The 27,111-nt window shown below is 45.3% G+C and overlaps 1 protein-coding gene across 5 annotated transcripts in view; it reads right to left on the bottom strand.

Moving 5' to 3' along the window:
• The window catches only part of WASHC1 (WASH complex subunit 1), a 97,552-nt gene that overhangs the window by 30,908 nt on the left and 39,533 nt on the right, over window positions 1-27,111 (bottom strand). For 4 of the 5 annotated variants that reach the window (XM_073321174.2, XM_073321167.2, XM_073321157.2 and 1 more), the window contains exon 2: window positions 17,070-17,223. In XM_073321174.2, coding sequence (XP_073177275.1) covers window positions 17,070-17,218 — 149 coding nt within the window. In that variant the 5' untranslated portion in view covers window positions 17,219-17,223. Of the gene's footprint in view, window positions 1-17,069; window positions 17,224-20,219; window positions 20,241-27,111 lie in introns of those variants that run through there. The other variant, XM_073321183.2, reaches the window with a different exon arrangement.

Raw genomic sequence — 27,111 nt, 5'->3', positions numbered from 1 at the left:
GAGAGAGAGAGAGAGAGAGGGCTTGAGGGTTCCCCACAGGGAGGAATTCCCAAGTGCTCCTTCCTGGGTCCAAGGGTTTTTTTTTTTTGCATTTGGGTGGTGGCAGCGTTTACCAAGCCAATGTCAGAGAAAAAGTGTAACTGGGAGCTTAAGACAAGCCTAGAGTGGAAAGTATTAATTTTTAGAATCCTTGCAGGCCCCCACTTTCTGCAATCGGAGTGACGGAGTGGGGATTCAGCCTTGACAGTAGGCAACACAGAGGTCCTGGCTTAGGATACCTTCCTCCCACCCTCCACTGCCCTCCTGCCTTCCAGACTTCTTCTTGCTGCTGTCACAGCCCCAACTCAGAGAGCTTCAGATCACACTCCAAAGTTTTTGCAGCCAGTCTTCTGACTGAACATCATTTTAGTTTGTGCTTTTGGACATTGTATGATACATTAATATTTGATGAAAGGCAGGACATTCCTATCTTTTTGGCTAGTGTGTACTGCTTCTATGTACTTCTGTTCTAGGCACCATAAGGATTAAAACATGCTAAGCAGTCAGCCAGTGGCCAGTTGGATTCATTTCTTTAATCCCTTTCAATTTAGTCACTCAACTTGACCACTCACTTAACTCTCCTTTGGTGAAATAGGAATTATCAGCCAAGAGTATTTTTACATATGCCTCTTTTAACATATGCCTCTTTCTTCCCTCCTAATAGAAACCTAGTTATGAATCTGGAACAAACATTCATTCCATCTATAGAATCACTTATTTTGGCTCAAGTTCCTTGGCCAACAGGCAAAGACAGCTACTGCACATGTGGCATCCGTAGCATTAAATCTCAGCTGTTAAAAATGTTTAGAAAGGTTTTGCGAAGCCAAAGTGGGTGAGACGTGGCAGAAGTTAATTTTAGCCTAGACATGTAAAATAGTTATTGAAAGAAAGCGAAGAAGTCAGTCAAAGAAACAGTGTGAACTGAATTTGATTGGACAACATGAATTTTTGATTAGCAGTTTTCCAGAGGGTTGGTACAGAATCTTTAGCATGAAAGGAAGTGTTCATATATCGACTACCAAAAACTTAAAATTAAATGTGGAAAGGTTGCCACTGACTCCTGTGGACATCTCTTTTCTGGGGAGCACTTGGCAACTTGATTCAAAAAGTGGGCATCACCATGGTTACTGCTCCCACACACTGGGACATAAGAGATATACTATCGTACTGTTGGGCCTCTCTTTTCTCCACAAGCCTGAAATATCATGACCAGATGAGATGAGAACAGGGAATCAATCACCACTTCCATAGCCATGTCCTGTGTAACTCCTGAAATGCTAACCTATGGTTACTACTATTCTTTTTCTAGTGTGTCATTTTCTGCTGCCATCTTTATTCCTCCAGCCTTCGGTTTAATGAGTCTGACACATCCAGCCTTATAACACTTTTCTGTGACCAATCTGCACCAATTTGAAATGGTTCCTGAGAAGGGTGAACTCTGACTTCCACAGACCCACCAGAAGAAGAACCAGAGAATGTGTTCCAGAGGAAAGGGAGTACAGCCAGGGTCCAAGAGTGACTAATTGGGTCACACTATGCAATTAAGTTGCTGGAAGACCACAAGCAACTAGAGACAAAAGCGCATCTTCCTATCCTTTTTCTATTCTTTTCTTTCACCCTTACACACCTTTGCAGGAGTTTGTCTTGTCTTAAGAGTCAGGATCAGACTTCAACAACAGAACTGGAGAGCTGCCACCTAAAATTGACATTCCCCCCCACATCAAGAGATCTGATGCAATTTGAGAGACTTTCAAGCAAGGGTTTTAAAAAAAATAAAAAGATATTCCAAGGTTGTACAGTGCCCTTCTGTACAGTGCTTTTTGTAAAATATATACGTTCTGTTTTGATCAGTCTTCCTTGTTCTCAGTACAAATTTCAAAACATGGATGAAAGCATACAGAAATTTTTTTCTGAGCATTCCACCAAAGTATCACTGGGAAGCAGAGGAATTCTTTTTAAAATAAACAGACCCTGAGACCGATGGTGGTTGTGGAAGGTTCTTTTCCCCCTTTACCTTCTGCACTGTGCTTTAGGCCAGCTTCTTAAACACTAAAAGAGAGAACTGATACATCAGCAGTTTAACCTGATTGCACCTGAAGCTCATTTACTTTCGTGATTGAGCATATGGCTAAAACCTTGTCATGTTTCCCTTTGCACTCTTGGATGGAATCTTCAGCAGCCTGCACGCAAGGTTCTCTCTCCTCTGATGTAAGATCCAGCACTCAGCAGGAACACTTTCCCACCCATTATAAGGATGCTTTTGTAGATACTACGAAATAATTTCTCAAGTTTTCCCAAACATCTTGTATTAATACTGGTGCTTTTAGCTAGTCCTTAAACTGTACCTTTCTTCACTTGTGGCATCTAGTAAGAGACCTGTGAGTTTCAATCTGTTTGTGTGAGTGCTTCCATCATTTCTTTTAATGGCACATTTTGTGCTATACTGCAGGCCTTGTTAGCATAAAAGCAAGCTACAGCTTTCTAATCAAGTTCAAGTCTTTGCCTGTAAGTCACTTATGGCATAACTGATTGAACTTTGCCATTCTGGGGGGATGGGGTCCCAGGACAGACTGCTCCTGAATGTTAAAGAGTTGCTAGAGACCTGGAACGAGGACGAAAGTAATCATGGCTACATTTCAATGACAATGGCATCAAAAGTATCTCAACTGCAGGATTAAATTTAATATTCTGCTCTTCTACTTCAAGAGAGATATTTAATCTTGAAGAACTCAAAGAAACAGATACTCTGCCCTTTTGGAGGTGAGCAAGAGTTCTGCATTGCTAATTATTGACAATATTTACATTTTTATTTCAAAGGAATTACCTGTTCTCATTACTCAATTCCATTCACTCTCTTGTCTCCTACCATTTCCTTCAATTTTAAGCTATTACAGCTCTAGCTGAGCTCCCTCTGTGGACAGTCACCAGGCTGCTGAATTGGGACCTAGCTTTGGATTCCATTTATTTTGAAGCCTGTTGGTACAGAGCAGCATCCAGACACTGTCTCTTAGTCTGGCCTCTCTGGCACACAGACACCCTGTTTGGCATCCCCTTCCTGGGTATGTGGGACTCTGTAGTCCAGCCGCTCTAGGCCCCAAGACAAGTGCTGATTCTCCCAAGTCTCCCAAATAGCTTAAGCATGCCCTCCCCAGAGCTCCGCCCTCCCGGGTACTTTGATTTACAATGTAACTCTTAGGATGTATGTAAGCTACCGCAGTACAGCTATGGCATTGCAGCTGTGCAACTGTAGCACCATAGCTTAGAAGGTTCCTCAGTGATGGCAGGAGTTTTCCTGTTGATGCAGTAAATCCACCACTCCGAGAGATGTTAGCCAGGTTGATGGAAAATTCTTCCATCAACCTAGATGCATCTACACCAGGTCAACATAACTACATCAGCTCAGGGTGCAAAATTTTTCACAGGCCTGAAAAACGTAGCTAGGCAGACCAGGCCCCAGGATCTTGTGACAGCTGAAACAAGAGAACACACAGATTTTGTAAAGAAACTTTTAAACCAGATACACTTTACTGACAGACAAAGCACAAGATTTACAGATCCAGGCAAAAACAAGTGCTTCAGGCAAAACCCTCTCTCAGGCATCCTAGCTACTTTTGGGTTTTGATTAATGTCTTTTTGGGGTCCCAGGACCCTCCTGCTCCCCAGTTCTCCTGCTCAGACTTCCTGTTCCTGGCAGTGGATGGCTGTTGAGAAAGCCCCCTAGCTGAAGAAGATCAAGCCTTTAAACAGAATTCTCCTGGGGTGGATCCGTTTGAAGGGAAAATGATTGAAGTTGACTACTCTTGGTGGCTTTCCCATTGTTAGTCCCTCTGCTAGGTGTAAGGATTTCTCCTAATACCACCTGGGTGTCCCAGCTCAAGATGGAGGGTACAGTGCAAAAGCGAAAGGCATAGTACAGTATGAAGTCAAAATGGCATTCACAAAACAATGAGTTTACAGATTGATATAAACATATCTGTCCCATAAAGTCAAAAAGATTCAGTGGCAAAAAAAATGTCATTAACACAGAGTTAAGGTTGCTAGGTGATAGGTACATCACCCCTCGCAGAATGATGAGTTGAGCAAAACTCAAACTTTTGAAAGCCAGAAAAATGCAGTTAAGGTTGCCTATGAAATCTTAACTCTGCCCTCTTTCAGCAATGCCCCAATACAGCCCTGTTAATACACACACACCTTTACTCTGCCAACCCCACATTTGCTGAAAAGTACAAGCTCTTGCTCCTGGGGGAATTCTGCACCAAAAAATTTAAAATTCTGTGCACAATATTTTAAAATTATGCATATTTTATTTGTCAAAACAACACAATATAATCACACCAGTTTCAATTATTTTGGTCATTTATTTCAAAATACCTGTTATCAAGTATGTCTGTAACAATACAGACAACAAAAAAGATTCTGGAAATTTTTTTTTGTCAAATAGATTCCTTACTACGCATATTAATACAGAACTTGGTGTTCATTTAAAACTACAATATAGAAACATACTTCCCACACCCCTCAAAAGCAGTGCAAAGACTCAGGGGAGTCAGGGGTAACGGAGGAGCTGAAGGAGCCTGGGTGTGAACTTGGAGAGTTGTTGGGTGTGGGAGGGAGAAGTATGAAACAGGTGGGGTTTTTTGGGGGGGGGATTGTTAGGGACTTGGGGAGCCTTCCCCATGCAGACCATGGCTGACCCTAAGCTCTCCCCATTCAGTCAGGCACATCTGTCCCTGTCCCCAAGTATACCTGCATGTCCCTCCCCCCATCCCCATGTGTCCCTGCACCCACACTGAACCAGCCCTATCCCCGATGTGTCCCTGTACCCCCACTCAGCCACCCTCCTCCCCTGTAAGCATGTGTCCCTGCATCCCCACTCCCATTCAGCCCCCACCCCAGTCTGTGCCCCCCACTAGTCCTTCTGAACTCCAGTCTGTGACCCCTCCCATACCCCATACTGTCCATCCCCCCCATATCCTGTGCCTCCTCACCTGGCCCCATGGGCAGGGTGCTCTTCCCTATTCATTGCTGGAGTCCCTCCCACCTGAGAGTGGCTGCTTTCTCTTCTGGCGAAACAGCAGCCCCTGGTGGGTGAAAGGCATAACTGAAGCACTTCTATGCAGAATGTATTTTCTGCTGAGAAAAAAAAATTCTGCATGGCACATGAATTCTGAGCATGTGTGGTGGTGCAGAATTCCCCCAGTAGTAAAGCTCTTCACTTCCTTTCACTCTCACCACAGGATTCCATTTAATACTATTAAAAGATAACGAAGGGAAAAAAGGTTGCCCACCTTACCTTCCCTCTCCCCTCTTTGAACAATGCCTCAATATGCACCTACTCACACTGACTTCTGGCACTAGAGATTCAGGAGGTTTCAGATTTTGGTGTGTATACATACACACACACAAACTCCTCAAAAATAACACCACACATGCACAATTTAAGAAACACTTTCCAGCCTTTTACAGCTCCCTTACACTTACCCACAGGATATCATCTCAACCTTCACTTTAACTTAATCATCATAAAAGCATTAGAATCTTTTCATATTCCGCCTCACTGCAGATAATAGCCTTTGCAATAAAAACTCTATGTCCTGCTACTGACTTAAGCTATACAATTCTGCATAGAAATGATGCATGCAGCCGCCTGAAGGTACACATGCGCCTCTTCCCTTTCCTCAAGAGTGTGGAAAACACCTCCTCATATCACAATCACAGCTGTGTCACACCTCAAAGTAATCCACAGCTCACTTGCTCTCTCACACACATACTACTCTACCAAGCAGAGCTAACTATGGTACCTCCACCAATCAGCACAGCTACATCTGATGCTGATCACACTCACTTTACCTGGACTGCATGCATATAATAAATGCTTAGGCTGCTCATTATTAATAATGCCCTTCCTAATAAAACCCCTGTGCCCTGCTATTATATAATGTACACATTGAAATGATGCATACTGGATCCTGAAGGTACACATGGCAGCTCTTACCTTTGCTCACACACATTGGAGGATGCAAAACGTATCTCCTATCATAATCACAGCTTTGTCACACACCTTAAAGTAATCCACACATTCCTCATATTATACATGCACTAGCAGGCCCTGCTACTGCCTCCACCATTTAGTGTAACACAGTGACTGCACTTGCAGTGTAGGCAAATAATTCCCGTTGGCTACAGTCAGCTCCCAGGGAACAGAGGGAGGGTGACGTGCACTCCACCACCACTTTAAAAGTGTTAGATGAAATCCTGTGAATGAGAATGAATGGGTTGTAAAAGGAGGTGAAGAACTTGTACATTTCACCAACTGTGGGGTTGGCAGAGTAAAAGTGTATGTGTTAAGTGCATGGGCAACCTAAACGGTGCATTTCCTGAGTTTCAGAAGTTTGAGTTTTGCTCATCTCAGTGTTCTGCAAGGGGACGACATCCCACCAAGCAACCTTAACTCAGTTTTAAAGTAGTGTTTTGCCATTGAATTTCCCACTTTTTTTTTTAAATATTGGTAGGAGTTAGCAATCATTTAAGCAGTTGTGCGTATCACGTCCTGCAATTTGCATACCGAACCAGCTACCCTCTCTCCCTCCCCATTAACTGGGCCCTACTAGCCCTGCTACGGCACACCTCCCCAGCCATCCCCTTGACCCATTTCCCAACTGTTCCTCCCTCCAATCTGGCCTCCTCCCCACTACTGTACCCAGGCACCCCCACTGCAAGCAGGGATCTCATCTCCCTGAAGTCCTTGCTTCCTGGTGTACATACATATCTATTGCCATTGCTTCTTCCTTCCTGGAACCCAACCCACATGCGTGCCTGGAGCGAAGGACAATTATGTTACAGTGGAATGGTCTTTCAGAATGGTTGGAGGGTGGAGTTTGTGGCTGGGCCAGTAGAGAAATCACAGACAGAGTTTCTGTTCCAAATGACTGACAATTTTATGTTTGAGAGAAAGATCTTCTGACCCCTGTCCAATGTACCCCATCTCCAAGAAACAGGGGGTTTCAGAGCTTGTAATGTTTCTATGCCATATGGTACACATTTTCCAGTCAGCCATGAACCCTCCAATTTCCTGATTACTGTTTTTCCAACACTTATTAATAGCTTTCATACTGTCACTGTAGCAATTAGTCAGCTGCTCAGACAAATCAGAGAAAACTATTGCAGCTCCCGGACACAGATCTCTGATGCCATCCAAATCTGCTTTCACACACTGTATGAGGTGCACTGCGAATAAGGCCCAGATCATTTCTGCCCGAGTGAATCACCACAATATCCGGTAGGTCCTCTTATGTCATCAGTTAGATGCTGCAATGTGGGCAAAACATGATCCCAACACAGGCCACCTTTCTCTACCCAAATCAGCCTGTTGTCAGCAATCCCCGTGTCATGGTGTACTCCTTGCTCTCCCGCAAACTTCTGCAACCTTGTGATCCAGGAATCAGCCAGAACCCACATGCTGGTAACCCTGGCAGCGCACACGTTTCATTTCCCTCAGCAGTCAGGGAGCCTGGCCTGAGTTCCAAACCTCCACGCCCCATGTCTTTGGAAACATCACATTAATCTGCCCTGAGATCAGGAAGCAGCCACTTGCCCCTCCCCGGCCCTGCCCAGGGGCTAGTAACATACAGATTTTCCTCAAACAACCAATCCAAGGCTTGCCTACCACCTATCCTCATTTTCCAACCCCTCTCTGCCCCCGTGCCCCGCTTCTGTCACAGCTCTCCATCTCCTCTCCACCTGATAAAACAAAAATTTTGGTTAGATCAGCTGCTGACTGTTCTGCTGTGATCATAGTAAACCTCCCCCTCAAATACAAACACTTTGAGCTGAGACAACTTGTAGCAAGCAACATGAGCTACTAAATCTTTATTGCACAGGTGGACTAAGGTTTGGACTAGAAACATCAGCAGCAGGGTGGTCAGCAGGGGCACTGGCGTCAGCATTATGCCAGAAAAGCATAAAGCAGCTGCATAGACACCCTCTCGTGGGTTTTTATTTTATTGGCGCATGCGCACTGTAATCCTTCCAGACTACACACTACGCTAGCAAAGAAGTCAATATGTTCTTAAATACCATTGATGATTTGGGTCCCACAAAGACTTGGTGCCCCGCACTACCTTGGGTAAAAAAATAAAAAATAAATAAATAACCAACTGAGATTATTCTGACCCACCATAGCAATACTGATTCTCCAGTGCTGCTTCAAAACAAAACAAAAAAACCCTAGAAACTTTGAAAAATTGATATTTTGGGGGGAGGAGCTTATATCTCTGAACTTTGGCTCAAATGACCCCAAATGTGGGTCATAAACCTCACTCTGCACTCCCACGAAGCATAGCAAATTTCAAGAAAATCCATGCAAGCTTGTGGATTTTAGAGCACATAGAAGTGTTGTCCTTTAAACAGGAAGGATAGAGGGATGATGGAGGTAAAGGGCTCCTTCTGCATATTCCTCTGCAGCATAGGAGCATGGATGTGGCCCATTCATTTCAATGTGATGCTCTCCACCGACTGAGAATACCCCTGGGGACGAATACAGCCTGAAACAATAGCTGAGATATGTGAACTTCTCCATTCATCTGAATAGGTGTTCCCGTCCCCCCCACCCTCTCCCCAAAGCTTTAGAGCTTCTGATATGCATGAAGTACGTCCAAAGGGACAAGACTTCCCCAGATCCTCACTCACATGGAGCCAGGGAAGGGGCTGCACCACTGTAATCAATTCTTAGTGTTTACTGATTGCCAAACAGCTTTCACATTTCCTACAGTTAACAGGAGAAACACACACCTAATGCATTCAAAAGCGAAGCTACCTCTGCACTAGAAGTGCCCCAGCTAAGCTGCTGTAGCGCTTCTGGTGAAGACGCAGAGCCAACAGAGAAAGCTCTCCCGTCAGTTTGATGACTTCACCTCCCACAAGAGGCAGTAGCTATGTTGGCAGGAGAAGCTCTCCCACTGACATAGTGCTCTGCACACTGGCACTTAGGTCAGTATAACTTACATCAATCAGGAGTGTGGACTATTCACACGCCTGAGCAATGTAAGTTATACTGACCTATGCGCCAGTGTAAACATGGCTAAGTTTACACTAGAACTAGGCTATCTTTATACATCAGACGCTCTGCCCAACTTCCAGAAATCTCTAGATCCTAACCAGCCAAATCCCCTAACAGTTCACATCTCCACCAGTTCTCCTCTTCAACATTCAATAACAGTTGAATACACCCACTAGCTACTCCCCATCTCCCCAGTCACCAATGACTCCACCCATTCTACTTCCGCCCTAGGCTTGTAGGCTTCTCTGCATCATTCTTATTGTTTCCCAACGGGCCTAAAAAGAACCTTAATGTTTCCATCACTTCCTTTCTAAAACATGAATATAAAAGTTCTTCACAGATTTAAACAGCAGCCTAAAGTTTCTAGTATCTACAAACTCTTTCAAGTAGATTTAATTTTTTTGAAGTTATAATCCTCTATGGGGAAAAATTCTTAAGTTTCCTCAAACCCCTGTTCCATCCAAATAGGGAGGGAATAAGGAAATGCAAACAAACGGAGACTTGCTTGGGTTTGTTTTTAAGTGTTAAACTTTTCTTCTGTGTGTGCATTGAAGAAATGTTAGAATTTCTTGTTGGGACTTGGTGACTTACCACAGAGGAAGCCGGGACATGACAAGCAAACTCCAGACCAAAATTAATGTAAATGCTGTGGCAGTAAAAACACAAATAAGGTAACTTAAAAGACAAAACATCCTAAAATCCCTATCTGATTCTCTACACATTATACTACAGGTTTCAGAGTAACAGCCGTGTTAGTCTGTATTCGCAAAAAGAAAAGGAGGACTTGTGGCACCTTAGAGACTAACCAATTTATTTGAGCATGAGCTTTCGTGAGCTACAGCTCACTTCATCGGATGCATACCGTGGAAACTGCAGCAGACTTTATATACACACAGAGAATATGAAACAATACCTCCTCCCACCCCACTGTCCTGCTGGTAATAGCTTATCTAAAGTGATCATCAAGTTGGGCCATTTCCTGCACAACCAGGAAATGGCCCAACTTGATTATCATGCACATTGTGTAGAGAGTTGTCACTTTGGATGGGCTATCACCAGCAGGAGAGTGAATTTGTGTGGGGGGGTGGAGGGTGAGAAAACCTGGATTTGTGCTGGAAATGGCCCAACTTGATGATCACTTTAGATAAGCTATTACCAGCAGGACAGTGGGGTGGGAGGAGGTATTGTTTCATATTCTCTGTGTGTATATAAAGTCTGCTGCAGTTTCCACGGTATGCATCCGATGAAGTGAGCTGTAGCTCACGAAAGCTCATGCTCAAATAAATTGGTTAGTCTCTAAGGTGCCACAAGTACTCCTTTTCTTTTTACATTATACTACAGTAACAAGCCTGGGGTATATGCTCCAGATCAGGGAGCAGTTTGAATAGCAAATATGTGTATCACAGGAGTTTAAAAAGCTCTGCAAAAAACAAAACAAAAAAAAACCCACAACACCCCCCCACCCTCCCCCCAATAAACATTAGCAGGAAACCAAAAACTCCATAACTTGAGAAAAGAGCTAACTCCTCACAGAGAAGTCCCAGCAAGCCAAGAGCCCATCAGAGAAGCAATGAAACATGCCAAAGTCAGATGAATTGCATCTCCAATAGCATCCTAGTGGCAGAAACAATGGCAGATTATTTCAATCCAAGACCCCATAGAGAGGACAGTAATTAGAAAAAGAAGAAGAGAGCCCTTTGTTAATCAAGTGTTCTCGGCAGTCAGTCTGGTTCCTGAGGAGAGTGTTAGAAGCTCTCTTTGGCTGCCCAAGAGTTGGACTCCTGACGTTCCAAGATCGGTAAGAATCTGAAGACTATGATATAAGGACTTTTTAAAAAAAAAAAAAAAAAAAAAGCATAAAAGGCCCTTCAACATACGATCCAAACCAGTGGAAGTCAGGAGGTAGACTGTGGGCCAAATCAGGACTGCCAAATGCTTTTGAACGGAGCCCAACATTTTTAGTTACTTGTCATTATCGTTACTTTTTATTATAACTATTTTCTCTAGAGTCTGGACCTTGACCAAGAAATTTGGACCTTGACAAAAAAAAATAATAATAGATTCCCCCTGCTCTAAACTGTTTAGCTCTGACAGAGCAGTGAATACTGCCTGTATTCTAGTTTCCACGGTGGGCTAATTACACGAACTCCTTTTCCTCGTTAACGTGCAACAGAATAAAACTTCCATCAAACTGCAGTGTGGTCCTGATAACTATACCGTCAGCCTCTCACTCGATCTTCCCACAGCAGCAGACCCACGATTACTGGCACCACGAGGACAGGAATCCCCTTGAAGAGGACTGGACTGTTAGTAAGACTCGTAACAGAATACAGAAACTGACAGCTCAAGTGACAAGTGAGCTTGTTGTCCCAGTTTAGGGCCTAGCCTCTATATCAAACGCTACCAGCACACTTGAGTTTGGTGTATTCCATTTGAGGCAGCCCTGGATGGGTCTCAGGCCTGATATACACAGCAAAGTTAGCTCAAACTAAGTCACCTTGTGTCGACCTAGTTGGGCCTGTGTCCAACACTTAAATGTGTCTCACTGATGTAAGCACCCCATTGTGGTGACACAGTAACATCACCTTCCTAGTGGCAGCAACCAAATTGCTAAGGTCTAAACCAGTCATGGAGGCCAAGCTTCCTACCCATTCCCTGGAGATGGTGCCTCTTAGTCACAATCCAACCACAGCACAGATCAGACATTGCTATTGCAGTCACATGCTGTATTTCACACAAGAACCCTCCCCCTCCCCAAAAGCTTTACTTGTTCTGAAAATAGGAGGACTCATTCTTCAGGGCTGTCAAACACCTTTCACTAGCATTAAACTAACCTTAAAATTCTTCTGGCTGTTATCTGTGAATGGGAGAACTACATGTCTTGACCACAGATAACCCCACCCCCATATCCCTTTGGCTCTTCACAGATTAGTCAACCATGAGAAATGCTCCTTTCACCACCAAGTAATTTACCAGAGCCAAAGCCAAGGACAGAACATTTGCAAAGGAGAGAACGGGCACAGATTTTCTGCACTTGTTACATGTGGTGGCTCCTAAACCTTCCCAAGCTGCAAGAAGTTTCTCCTTTCCTTTCTCCCTCTTCCCAAAAGCAAAGATGTCTTTTGTGCCCTTTTCCAGGCAGCTAACTCCACATGTCGTCTTCTTCACTGTGGCAGCCCCTGGGCTGCCATTAACCTACCAGCATATGCCCCTCCTCTGCCCCTCTCCGAGGGTTATGTGAGACCTAGACAGTCCATGACAGCCTTCATCACATCACTGGTGCCCTTTCTATAGCATTGGCAACATGTTCCCGAGGGTGGAGAGCGTAAGTGTCCTCAGGAGGAAGATCACTTCTCTCATTCCTCAGGTAGATTGTTTTAACAAGAAGAAATCTGATTTATCTGGCATTCACATCATCATCCAGTTAAAATTCAAAGCAGACATTAGAGCACATAACAAGGATAGGGGTGGAGAAAAAATCAGACCACCTTCCACTCCACCTCAGGCAGTTATACAGATTCCCTTGCCACTCCTGGAAGTGCAGTACCAAGCAATCTGCTGCTACAACATAGCATCAAAACTTCTGTCTCTCTCACAGCACAAATGCAAGGAGCTTGACACACTCAGCTGAACCTGCTATACTGCACAAGTTTCTCTCCCCTCAACACAGTGAGCTGGTGATTTGCAGTTCAGAACAGGCAGCTTCCTCCTGATAAGGCTGCTCCTTCCTGGAAATAGGAGATATAGCTGCCTTATCTCAGGGAAGAGAAGAGGCCACTTTTGCTAAGTAGCAAAGTTCTCACCTTGAAAGCCTCTCTCTTGATTGGCACAGAACACCCAAGGTTGGGGAACTTTTAATCAGACGCCTGCATAATTACTAAATCATTATTAATTATATTGGAGAGCAGAGACCTCAGAAGAAAGGCAAAGCAAACAAAGGGCCCAATGAAGTCTCCTGTTCTGTTGGAAAAAATTAGTAATTAGAAGTCATGAGCGCACTGAAGAGTGAGGGAGCAATGTCACAGTCAGTGTTCAGGACTTGCGAGTGACTTGCATGCTAAGGAGCAGGCTCTCATCCCCAGGGAAATTACAGCGCATTGCCTCACAAAGCAGCAAGTACAGAAATGAAAGAACAGCTCCTGTTAACTGATAGCTTTATTCATGCACAGAATAAGGATTTCAGACAGGGACCCCATCCACCGGGGCTCCCATAAAACCTCCCCTCTGCATGTCTCTGGCCCCTCCAGGGGTCCCTCTAACCTCCCCAACCCCACAGCGCTCCCACAATGCAAGGAATAAGAGAGAACAAAGCCTCAGGTCTATCCATTCCAGCCTACATGTCAGTGATTCAATTGCTTGACTGGAGCAATCCCTGCACCCAGGACTCTTGCGACACAATTGCATAGGACAGCAGACATTTCATGTTAATAACCTAAACATACTATCACCCTCTCAAGAGGAATCTACACCAGCTAAAGACATGCTATTAGCACCGAGGCCAAACATGTCCTAGGAAACACTGAAACCATGGTCTGCCAGGGGAAAAAAAGCAAAGCCAAATTTATGGATTTAGAGAGATCCCACAACCTGAATTGGACACGCCTAGACCTCACAATAAACCAGAAGAGTTTCAGGCTGGCTGTAAAATCCAATCTGAGAAAGGACTGTGGAAATCTATCTAAACCATAAAAAAATATACTAGGCAAATACAACCTCACTAAAGCCACTGCAAGAACTATTTGACAGAATAATTCAACTCATCTGGGACCAAAGACTAGGACTTAACAGCAAAGTACATTGAATTCCTCTACAGTAAATCCTGCAAATGAACTAGGCGGACAGAGGAACTCGTCCAACAACAGCTGCAGAGCAGAACAAAGGCAACTGCCTTTGCTGAGCAATATATAAGGAAGATACTGAACTGCTGATACCATTTCAAAGAGCAGTTAAAGACCAAAATTAGTCATTTGATGAAAACACACAAACTACTCATTCAAAACCAAGTAATGCTAGAGACACTAGGCCCAACCTTAAAGTTCACAACATCCTGGTAAGACACAACGCACGAGTTGAATTTCTAAATATGATCTTCATTCTGGCCGCTCACGAAACCATCGGGAAACACACAGAACACAGGCAGACACTCAAATACAGTCTCAGCTCTCACAATGTACTCACTTGCAGGTGCAAGATACTAGAAACTTAGGGAGGAATCATACTGCAACTAAGTACAAGGGATAGCTCAGTGGTTTGAGCATTGGCCTGCTAAACCCAGGGTTGTGAGTCAATCCTTGAGGGGGCCATTTGGGATCTGGGGCAAAAATTGGGGATTGGTCCTGCTTTGAGCAGGGGGTTGGACTAGATGACCTCCTGAGGTCCCTTCCAACCCTGAGATTCTATGATTCTATGAACATGGCTGAGCAGAGATCAAAACCAAAAGACATCTTCTACTGCAGTGCTCAAACAACAAAGAACAAGAAAAAGACACCGCAAGTTATCATAAATCGTAAGATTTCCCATTTAAAAGCGAAAAAGAAGAAACTGAGCAGAACTGGGGCAGAAATAGGACTGCAGTATGTGGCAGCCTGCCATGGAGTTAAAAACAAACACTACCAAATTGCTGCAGGCTAAAAGCAAACTCAGCACAGGCAACTCTTTGATCATACTTAAGGCTACGATTTAGTCATGGAGGTTGCAGAAGTCACAGAATCAGCGACCTCCATGACTTCAGCTTGCGGTGGTGGTCAGGAGCTGCCGTGTCCCCCGCCACGCGGTGGTTGGCAAGGAGCGGCTCCCAGAGCTCCAAGCCGCCTGTGGCAGTGGGGCCCCGGAGCTCCCAACCACCGTGGGGAACCCCCCCGCACTCCTGGGCACCATGGGTGCCAGAGGCGGAGATACCCCGCAGCTCCCGGCCCCACGTCCTCGGAGGTGCAGGCGGCAGGGGTACACCGGAGCTCCCAGGTGCTGCAGGCAGCTCCTAGTCCCTGTGCAGTTACCCGCCTCAGGCCGGGTAAGGACCCACAGATCCCAATTTTGTCACCAATATTTTTAGTAAAAGCCAGGGGCAGGTCATGGCTTCCATGAATTTTTTTTTTTTTTTGCCCATGACCTGTACATGACTATTACTAAAAATTAGGGCTGTCAAGTGATTTAAAAAAAAATAACTGCACTTAACAATAAAACAATGTAAAACTTTAGAGCCTCAGACAGGAGAGGCATGGGGGGCTGGGGAGGGGGGAAATCAGCCTCAGCCGGGGGAGATGTGGAGCTTTGGGGTGGGGGAGGTATGGAGCTTGGGGGTGGGGGAGGGATCAGCCCCATAGGTCGGGATGGGGGTCAGTCCCAGCCCTGGGCGGCATGGAGCTCGGGTTTGGGTGGGGTCAGCCCCAACCTCAGGAGGCACGGGGCTCGGGTGTGTGTGTGTTTGGGGGGCGGGGGAGTCAGCCCCAGCTGCAGCCAGCACAGGGCTCGGGGGGAGGGGGCTGAGCATGCGTTCATGCTGATGACGGGTTCTGCTTGATAATGATTCAAGGCACAGTGGCCCATTTTCATCATCTGATTCAGATGCCACCAGCAGAAGGTTGTTTTTCCTTTTCTGTGATTCGGATTCTGTAGTTTCCGCATCGGAGTGTTGCTCTTTTAAGACTTCTGAAAGCATTCTCCACACCTCATCACTCAGATTTTGGAAGGCACTTCAGATTCTTAAACCTTGGGTCGAGTACTGTATCTGTCCTTAGAAATCTCACATTGGTACCTTGTGTTTTGTCAAATCTGCAGTGAAAGCGTTCTTAAAACGAGTATGTTCTGGGTCATCATCTGAGACTGCTATAACATGAAATATATGGCAGAATGCGGGTAAACCAGAACAGGAGAGAAACAATTCTCCCTCAAGGAGTTCAATCACAGAGTTAATTAAAGTATTATTTTTTTAACAAGCATCATCAGCATGGAAGCATGTCCTCTGGAATGGTGGTTGAAGCATGAAGGGGCATATGAATGATTAATATATCTGGCATGTAAATACCCTGCAACGCCAGGCACATAAGTGTTATGCGAAGACCTGTTCTCACTTTCAGGTGACGTTGCAAATAAGAAGCAGTCAGCAGTATCTCCCATAAACGTAAACAAACTTGTTTGTCTTAGCAATTGGCTGAACAAGAAGTAGGACTGAGTGGACTTGTAGGCTCTAAAGTTTTACATTGTTTTGTTTTTGAGTGCAGTTATGTAACAAACAAACAAAAATCTACATTTGTAAGTTACACTTTCACGATAAAGAGATTGCACTACAGTACTTGTATGAGGTGAACTGAAAAATACTATTTCTTTTATCATTTTTACAGTGCAAATATCTGTAATAAAAAACAACAACAAAATGAGCCCTGAACACTTTGTATTCTGTGTTGTAATAGAAATCAATATATTTTAAAATGTAGAAAAACATCCAAAAATATTTAATACATTTCAACTGGTATTCTATTGTTTAACAGTGCGATTAATTGCAATTAATTTTTTAAATTGCAGTTAATTTTTTTGAGTTAATCGCGTGAGTTAACTGTGATTAATCGACAGCCCTAGTTTTTACTTTAAAAATGCAGGGATGAGAAGTACATTGCTTTCTGTAGCCTTGTCTCTTCCCGCCCTCTGGTGGCAGCTTGTGTTACTGAGCCTGACCAAACAGGTTTTTTGGAGCAGCTGATGCTCCCCTTGCACCCAGAGGGTCTGCAATTAACTTGTTAATTTGACAGCCCTACTAAAAATATCATGACACAATCTTAGCCTTAATCATACCACACTCAGATCAAACCTGAATTCAGTCTATTTTTGCTGGGGGTACATCTGGCCCTCCCCACCTCCTTTGGAACTCTGGTGGCTCTCCAAGGCCCCTTCACTTCCACAGTCTTATTGCAGCATTTGGTTTTCTCCTGCTTGGCACTCAGCATCAGTCCCAGTTCCCTGTGTGACAGCAACATACCTGCTGAAGATATCACTAGACACTTTCTGCAAATACTGAAGTGCATCTGCAACCTGATGAATAGCCTCTTCCCTGCGCAAGTCAGGTTGGATCAGAGGGACAGAGTAAGTCTGCCCTTCCAAGAAGTGCTTCTGGGTCACTGTAGCCATTGTGCCTGTGGGAGGGAGAGAGAGAGTGTAAATAGGTAATTGCAGCATATGCAGCTCCATCTCATCACAGCCTTTATCCCAGGAACCTTATACCTTTACTCTTCTCCTTGACTTAAGTAGACACAAGAGAGAACACCAGAAACTGGGAAGGAGAGGACAAGCTAGGCACAAGCTACAACAGCACCATCTAGAAACCTGCAACAGTCTCTTTCATGTAATCAGCCAAAGCCATAGTGCAGTGGAGAGGGAAGATTTTACTTTGCTTGGATGCTCCTCAGGACAAGGACTGTATCTTTGGTCTAAGTTTTGTACAGCACTCAGCAAATCAGTGCTCAAAATAATTATGCTGGAAACAAAACATCACATTTCAGAACATAAAATCATTTTATCATCAAACTATGGAAGACCATACTGGAAGAAGAAGAATCTCTTTTTCCCCTTTTCCATTCCCAGACAGACTCCACATCTGTACATTTCAGAGCCACCCAATCCTAGGAGTAAAACCTGAAATGTTTCAGTTCATGTTTATACCACAAGAATCACCCCCTCCAAGTAACAGAGGAGTTATGAAATTATTGCACAAACTCACCTCCTCTGATTTGATTACGAGTCTCCCATTTTAGCACTAGGGACTGAGACCAACAAGGTCAGTTCGTACTCCTAGTGACCCATTGACTCTTCCCCAATACCTATATTGGAAAAACCCTACTTATTTTACATTCCTTTCATGAACAAAGCCTGGATGTTTGTGGCAACTTTCCTGTTGCACTCAGCACAGAGAAGTCTAGGAGTGCCAAAAGTCTCATCAAGGATGTGTATGAGGCCAATGTCAACTCCGAATCACCCTCACATCTCTACCCCAAGGTCAGTATGGACCCAGGACAGGATCACCTATTGGCCTAAAATTTCCTTAAATGCCCTCATGACAACTGTGTTGGTGTCACCCTGAATTGCTCCTGTAGTTTTCCAGAGAGTTGGTGTGGTTCACCGTCCAAGAAGAAAAAACCGCCAGGAACCAAAGGGCTTCACTACACTTCTTTCCCCACAGAGGGCTGGTCACCTCCTCCCCATGCTGTACTTCCCCGTGCAGCAGTCTGGGAGCTGACCCTTGTTCGTGAAGACACAGGCAAAAAAAGCACTGAGTACATTAGCTTTTTCCACATCCTCTGTCACTAGGTTGCCTCCCTCATTCAGTAAGGGGCCCACACTTTCCTTGGCTATCTTCTTGTTGCTAACATACCTGAAGAAACCCTTCTTGTTACTCTTAACATCTCTTGCTAGCTGCAACTCCAAGTATGATTTGGCCTTCCTGATTTCACTCCTGCATGCCTGAGCAATAATTTTATACTCCTCCCTGGTCATTTGTCCAATCTTCCACTTCTTGTAAGCTTCTTTTTTGTGTTTAAGATCAGCAAGGATTTCACTGTTAAGCCAAGCTGGTCGCCTGCCATATTTACTATTCCTTCTAGACATCGGGATGGTTTGTTCCTGCAACCTCAATAAGGATTCTTTAAAACACAGCCAGCTCTCCTGGACTCCTTTCCCCCTCACATTATTCTCCCTAGGGATCCTGCCCATCAGTTCCCTGAGGGAGTCAAAGTCTGCTTTTCTGAAGTCCAGGGTCCGTATGCTGCTGCTCTCCTTTCTTCCTTCTGTCAGGATCCTGAACTCGACCACCTCATGGTCACTGCCTCCCAGGTTCCCATCCACTTTTGCTTCCCCTACTAATTCTTCTCGGTTTGTGAGCAGCAGGTCAAGAGCAGCTCTGCCCCTAGTTAGTTCCTCCAGCACTTGCACCAGACAATTGTCCCCTACACTTTCCAAAAACTTCCTGGATTGCCTGTGCACCGCTGTATTGCTCTCCCAGCAGATATCAGGGTGATTGAAGTCTCCCATGAGAACCAAGGCCTGCGATCTAGTAACTTCTGTGAGTTGCCGGAAGAAAGCCTCATCCACCTCATCCCCCTGGTCTGGTGGTCTATAGCAGACTCCCACCACGACATCACCCTTGTTGCTCACATGTCTAAACTTAATCCAGAGACTCTCAGGTTTTTCTGAAGTTTCATACCAGAGGTCTGAGCAGTCATACCTCTCTCTTACATACAATGCAACTCCCCCACCTTTTCTGCCCTGCCTGTCCTTCCTGAACAGTTTATATCCATCCATGACAGTACTCCAGTCATGTGAGTTATCCCACCAAGTCTCTTTTATTCCCGTTAATTGATTGCCTCAGTCCAGTTCCCAATTGAAAAGTGTCGACACAGAAAAAGCTAATATTACAAGTAGAATCAAGTTATTGGCACTCAGAAGCCATGAGGGCTACTGTCCAGCTCCCATCACTCCTTTCCAGGAGAAGCAGATTAGTGGGACAAGGTGTGAAAAGCCTGTACTGCCACTATCCCAGTTTTGCGGCTGATCTACTTCAGTTTCCTGGGCTCTCAACACAACACCTTTACCCGGTTCAACTGGTGCCCAGCCCTCACAAAGCCTACGTGACAGAGCCTTTCATACACTACACAGTATGAATGATTGCCAATGCAGCAGTGGGCAGATTCAAGTGTCAACTCAGAAAACATTAGAAACAGGCCTACCATTTCATAGAATCATAGAATCTCAGGGTTGGAAGGGACCTCAGGAGATCATCTAGTCCAACCCCCTGCTCAAAGCAGGACCAATCCCCAATTTTTTTTGCCCCAGATCTCTAAATGGCCCCCTCAAGGACTGAACTCACAACCCTGGGTTTCAAGGACTGAACTTATAACCCTGGGTTTAGCAGGCCAATACTCAAACCACTGACCTATCCCTCCCCCTTAAATGAAAAGGACAAGGGGCAAGAGAAGAACTAGGGGTTCTTAATGTCATGGATTATAACTGCTTCACTCTTGAAAAGGTGGAGTACTCAGAGACTACAGTTATAAAGGTGGCCATACAAAACCCTAAAATAGAACTTTTGCTCATTAGAGGTTTTAATTGGTAATGATCTGATCTGCCACATACTTACAGAAGGAACAGAAGCTGGGCTGTTCCTTGCAGTCAAAGCAGCACTGGTCTCAGAAGCAGCAGAGCTTATGGGCTCTACCCTGTTATTGTTCAATTCTGTCTTCTGCCATCCCCAAGCTCTCAGCCTCTGCATTTTGGTAACCAAAGCTAAGCTGTGCTCCAAAGTTCAATATGAATCCTAAGTGCCTTAGCAAGTGAGGAAGAGAAATAGACCTTGGCAACCTGATGGGACCTGACTACAAGTGTTAGGTTTGGGGTGGACTAGGTAGTCTCTGATCACCTCCTCCTGCCCGTTGGATTAGTGTGACGGCAGATGTATCCTCCAGCCCTGCCATCTGCTGCCACCTCACTGTGCAGCACACACTGCGCAAAAAGCATGCCCAGTCACAGTACCTCTCTCTCTGCAGCACTCACAGCAGAGCAAGGTGGTGACAGCAGCATGGGCAGCAGGTATCATAGGCTGGGGAGGCTGTGCTTCCCCAAACAGCCTAGCATGGCCCAGCCCACACTCCACCCCCAGGCCAGGCCCCCCTTCTGCAGTTCCCAGCACTCTGTTCCCAGGCTGGCTGGCCTGCCTCGTGCAGGGACTCGGGGCGTCTGGTGCTGGGGGCCCTGCAGCCGCACCAACCAGCACACCAGGGCTGGCTGCCACACCAGGGCTGGCTGCCCCAGAAGGGATGGGGGAGGGGAGGGGCTTCAGGTACAAGGGGTGGGGCTGGGAGTTAGCCTCCCCCAACAGCCAGATCACCGGCTGCCCATGGGCAGGAGCCAGCAGGAGTGGGACATACAGCCACCAAGGCACTGACCCCACAGGTAGGAGGAGGCTGGAGACAAATTGTGGGCATTGGGAGTGGGAAGCCCCCACTCGGACAAGCCTCCGGATGAGGCAGTGGCGCTGAGACATGTTGGGGGAACGGCCCGGGGCAGGGGGAACCAGCTGTCCTTCAGGTACATGGTGCAGAGCTGGGGTGAGCAGCAGGTCACGAGAGAGGGCAGCAGGACCAGGGAGTAAATAGCCCCGGTGGCTCCATGGAGGAAACAAAGTAAAGAAAATGGAGTCCAGGCCAGCATATAGACCCTGGCAACCCAATGCGAACCACACTACAAAAGTGTTGGGTGAGGTGTGAAAACAACCCAACGGGCTCGGGTCGAATCGGATTGGCTCTGCTGTAGCTGGTTCATGACAGGCTTTAAATTTAGGCCCAAGGAGACCTCTAAAGAGAATAGTCCTTTCCTGGCATTCTGCAAATTTGTTACTAAAGTTACTCCAACCTGAAGTTTTGATCAAAACATCTTAACTTATGAATATTCAAGGTGGCATTTTTGCCTTGAATCCTCTGTGGGTTTGTCCAACAGCGGCAGCGGACACAGAGAGTGCCAAGGTTTGTCAAGGGACAAGGTGGGTGAGGTAATATCTTCTATTGGACCAACTTCTGTTGGTGAGAGAGACAAGCTTTTGAGGTTACACAGAGCTCTTCTTCAGGTCCTTTGGCTACATCACCACCGCATAGGGCAATGCCATTTACGCTCTGGCTGGTCTCCCTTTCCAGCTCCAGTCTCCATTCCAGCAGGAATGGAAGGAACAATAACTGCTGGGGAAGCAAAGATTGTCTTATGGTCGGGAGAGGGGAAAGAGTGCCACCCAACATGCATAGACTGGTGCAGGGAATATTAAGCAGCCCAGAAATTTTAGCCATTTGATGCCAGCAGTAGTCACACTGCCCACTTCCAGCAGCCAGGTGAATCTATCAAGCCCCCAAGGAACATTCATGTGCGATTAGACTTTTGGAAATGAATGTGTATTCTTTAAGATGTGGCAACTGCTTCAGAAATTGCTTTTATATTGAACTCTATCTTTACTGTACCATGGATTATTGTTCCTGGCATGAGTTGGAGGGGCTGAAATTTCATTCAACAGCAGAGCAGAAGCCAGATAACTAACCCTGGTGGGAGTGCAGGATGGTTTCCCACTCACCCACAGGTGATAAAGACAAGAGGTTTGCCCTGCTCCCTCTGCTAAGCCAACCTTTCCTCAGTTAGTGTAAAGTTTTATTTGGATTGCAGAAGGGAGGGGAAAGCACTCTGATAAGTTAGAGAATGAAAAAAGTCTATTTATACCTTTTTTAATTAACCATGTTCTACAATGTTATTAAGCAGCAATCAGAGATGCAGATGTTACTGATTTGATTGGGAAGAGGTGCACCATGCTGAATATTAAGGAACTCTGCCCCATAAATAGGTTTAATCACCATCTGAAGGCTCAAAGGAAGTGATGAAAAAGGCATTAATAAGGTTGTAATTAGGCCCCGCAGCAGGCTGCACTCCACCATAGCTCTCATGGTACCTGAGACCTCTTAAATAGCAGCTCACGAACGCACAGCCTAAGAGAGACAGACCTGATTTAGGTCTCAGGATCCCAGGTTGCCTACTTCAGATACAAAAACCCAGACAATGGCTTCTCCACGTTTGGAAGGTCTCTCTGGCCAGAGACAAGCTGTGAGGACACAGAGCCCTATGAAAAGGGAGGCGGGTGGAGTTAGCTTCCCAACTCCTCCATCAGAGAGCTGCAGCAGGGACTAACTCCAGCTGTGCCTCACAGTGAGCGAATTAAACAGGGCAGCCAGAGCTCCCCAGCCACAGGCACTGGCAAATAATGCAGACAGCTGGGGAGCTTTAGAGGATATTGTTCTCTCCCCCACCTTCCCAGCAGTATTTACCAGTCCATGAAAGGAACCTAATCATAGGTGCAGGATCTACATCACCCCATTGTTGCAGCACCCAGGTAGAGACTCCTACCCACAAAATATGAGAGCAATACTCCCATTTACAGCCCAGAGTTTCTGGAGGGTGGCACTTCCACAGGGAGAGAGGAGAAAAATGGCCTTCCTACACCACATCAGAAAAGCCAGGTGCCCCCGGTGCACCTCCAATAGTCATTTACTGGCAGATGTCATTGGAGCAGCCAGTCCCTTTGCAAAGGGAGTTAGCCACCCACATGTTACAGCCTCAGAAGAGGCAGCCTACTGAAGAGTTTGCCCTGGTATACATCATGACTCAAGGGCTTCGCGTGCACACCACATACTGCATCCTTGCCTCTCACCCATCAATGTGCACCCGGACTGAAATGGGGTGGGCATCACCTATATTATAGCCATAATGGAATGGGTTACTAAAGGCTGTTACCGCAGTAAATTGGGGAGCAAGGTAACATCTGATTTGGGACCTGCTTTAGCAGAAAGGCCCTCCATACCCTTTCTCCCTTCCCCATATGTCTATTAAAGTGACAGTCTCCTCCTCCATTCTACCAGGGAATGGCAGAAGTGGGTTCCATTGCTGCTGTGACTACATCTCATTCCACAACTCCTGCACCGAAAGATGAAGGGGAAAAAATCCTAGTGCCCTATTGGCAGAAGACCTTCACTAATCACCACGCCTGTTCCTGGAGGCTCCATCCTTTCCCCTGCTGCTGTGCCACAAGGTACGGCATGGACAGTATTCACATCCTCGTCCAGGGGAGAGAACAGCACAGACTGGTTCCACCATTTCATCCCCATAACCCATAATTTCTACAGGCATTTTCCAGGTGTGGAGAACAGCACTGTATCTGCATAAAGCACAAACAACATTAGAATCCAGCAGGACTTTAAAATGCCAGATACCTCTGATCTGAATGACACTAAATGCCGCTGTCTAAACTTCCAGTCCAACCCAACCCAGCAAGGGGATTTGTATAAAAATGCCTTCAATCAGTTTCAGAGTAAAGATGAGCAAAACAAAAAACCTAACAAGCCCATGGGACACTTCAAACAACTACTTAAAAAATATTGCTTAGATGTTCATGTACATACAGTAGCAAGAAGAGACTAGTATAAGCTGGAATCCAAAACTGAAGGTGTTTCATCTCAGAGGGTTTGATGCCCCATCTTTATATAGTCTACTTTGGAGTACCCCTATTTGTCCTAGGCTTAGCTTTTCAAAAGGGTGAGCCTCACAGCTTCTACAATTCAGACTGGGCCTTCGGATTACAGCATCCCTGTTTCTCAGTGTGTCTATATGAGTTCAGAATACTGTTAGAGACTTTACACCTTCAGGGAACAATATAACCAGTAAGAATTTGCAGTGACCTAGGAAAGCCTTGTCAAAGCAAACCAGCATTTATTAGTCACCTGGAGTACAGACTTTGCTAGTCCTTAGGTCAGCATGGAAAAACCAAGCTTAAGACAAAGTCTCCAATGGCAAAAAGCAACTGCTCCATTATTCTATGGCCTCCTAGAATCCATCATAGTCTCTGTCAGATCTTCTGTGTCTCTGGCCTGGTCTACTTTTAAATCTTAGACTGACATAGCTACAGCACTCAGGGATGTGAAAAATCCATACCCCTGAGCACCATAGCTATGTCGACTAACCACCAATGCAGACGAAGCTAGGTCAACAGAAGAAAAACCCTTCCATCACTGTAGTCTTCATCTCAACTACAGGGTTAGAGTGGCATAGTTAAGTGGCCGTAGCTATGCCATGATAGCGCCTGTGGTATAGACATGGCCATCCCAGCTTTCAGCAGTCACCTGACACCTCCTGTCTTTATCCTGCACCGCAGCCTCCGTTGCATTTCACATCTCCACCTTGGTTGGCAGGTGTTAAGAGATAATGCCCAGTCAGAGTTTGGTCATTGGTTCTTCTATTTATATGTGCTGATTCCATTCAGTTCTTGATAGCATTTTTGGGTCCAAGCCAGACTAGCGTATGTAACACACACCCATCCCTAGTTTCCTTGTTCCAGAGGAAGAAATTAACCCATTCACTACTAGTGAGTAGCAATATAAAGTGAATAGGTAAACTGAGTCACACATTTTTCATAAAAATTCTCCACAACTCTTGACCCTTTATCAACAGACTGAGCAGGATCACTCCCCACCAGTGATCTAGGGAACTTCAAGCATCCTTCTAATCTGGGATGCACCACTCTCACAGATCTTGGAAGACAGGCCAGTCCTTGCTTACAGACAGTCCTCCAACCTGAAGCAAATGCTCACGAGCAACCAAACACCACACAACAGAACTACTAACCCAGGAACCTATCCTTGCAACAAAGCCCCTTGCCAACTGTGTCCGCATATCTATTCAGGGGACACCATCATAGGGCCTAATCACATCAGCCACACTATCAGAGGCTCGTTCACCTGCACATCTACCAATGTGATATATGCCATCATGTGCCAGCAATGCCCCTCTGCCGTGTACATTGGTCAAACTGGACAGTCTCTACGTAAAAGAATAAATGGACACAAATCAGACGTCAAGAATTATAACATTCAAAAATCAGTTGGAGAACACTTCAATCTCTCTGGTCACTCGCTTACAGACCTAAAAGTCATAATTCTTCAACAAAAAAACTTCAAAAACAGACTCCAACAAGAGACTGCTGAATTGGAATTAATTTGCAAACTAGATACAATTAACTTAGGCTTGAATAGAGACTGGGAGTGGATGGGTCATTACACAAAGTAAAACTATTTCCCCATGTTTATCCCCCCCACCTACCCCCTTTCCGTAGACGTTCTTGTCAACTGCTGGAAATGGCCCACCTTGATTATCACTACAAAAGGTCCCCCCACCCCCACCCCGCTCTCCTGCTGGTAATAGCTCACCTTAAGTGATCACTCTCTTGTTACAGGGTGTATGGTAACACCCATTGTTTCATGTTCTCTATGTATATAAATCTCCCCACTGTATTTTCCACTGAATGCATCCGATGAAGTGAGCTGTAGCTCACGAAAGCTTATGCTCAAATAAATTTGTTAGTCTCTAAGGTGCCACAAGTACTCCTTATCTTTTAGACTCCTCTCAGTTGAGCTAAAACACAAATGTCATCAATATGTGCCAAGACAAATTTCCCCCCAGTAGCTGTTCTACCACACATTTTCAAGATTTACAGTACACATTCCATTAGAATCATATGGTTTTCATAAAACAGTACAGAGCAGTTTCAACTCTGTGCCATATAACTTCCCCATTAAATCACACTAGCAGGATAAACATGGAGGAGTTCTCATGCACCCCCGTGGCACATTTGCCACCCTGAAACTTTTGGGTTTGGAACTGCGATCAAGTCTTGCCACTACCTCCTCCCTTTCATCATCTGGGAAGCAAGGAGGGAGGCAAACCCACATTCCTCAAGGCATCAGCCATCTTGGGGAGGCAGTATGGCCTAGTAGCTAGGCACTGGACTAGTACTCAGGAGACCCGAGTTCTAATCCCAAAGCGGCTACTAGCTTGTTGGGTGACGGTGGGCAGGTCACTTTCCTGCTCTCTGCCTCAATTTCCCATCTGTAAAATGGGGATAATGATACTGACTCCTTTGAAAAGTGCTTTGAGATTTACTGATGAAAAGTGCTGCACAAAAGGTAGGTATTATTGCTGAACAAGTACATTTCCTGTAACTGAAATGATTATCTTGAGGGGTAAGGAAGGGAATAATAAGAAACAGGATTCAATTGGATTGATTTGGCATCAAAAGATTAAACTCATCCTATTGTCACAGATGCGAATGGATGGATTCTGGGAAGGGGTAGGCGAAAAAGGTAAATATTGAAAGAAGAGACTTACAGAATTTACAGAACTGTGCTTTAATCATACCCGCTCTGTCAGTGAAGATGGCCCCCACAGCCACCCCTGTCTCACAGCAGATACTCCTCTTCTTTATAGGGTCCTTCCATTCTTTTACTAGAGAATTGTATTTTCAAGAGACTCCTTTTCAATTCTTGCTCTCACCCAACAAAAGCTTAAGACACATTTTCGTGTGCAGTGTTGTCGTAGCCATGTTGGTCTCATATAGGTGGCAAGTTTAAAACACACAAAAAGAAGTTTTTTTCACACAATGCACAGTCAAGCTG

This window comes from Lepidochelys kempii, chromosome 1 (assembly GCF_965140285.1).
Source record: "Lepidochelys kempii isolate rLepKem1 chromosome 1, rLepKem1.hap1, whole genome shotgun sequence".
Classification (NCBI taxonomy): Eukaryota; Metazoa; Chordata; order Testudines; family Cheloniidae; genus Lepidochelys; species Lepidochelys kempii.
Note: the sequence above shows the minus strand (reverse complement) of the source record. Positions and strands in the feature narration are given on the sequence as shown.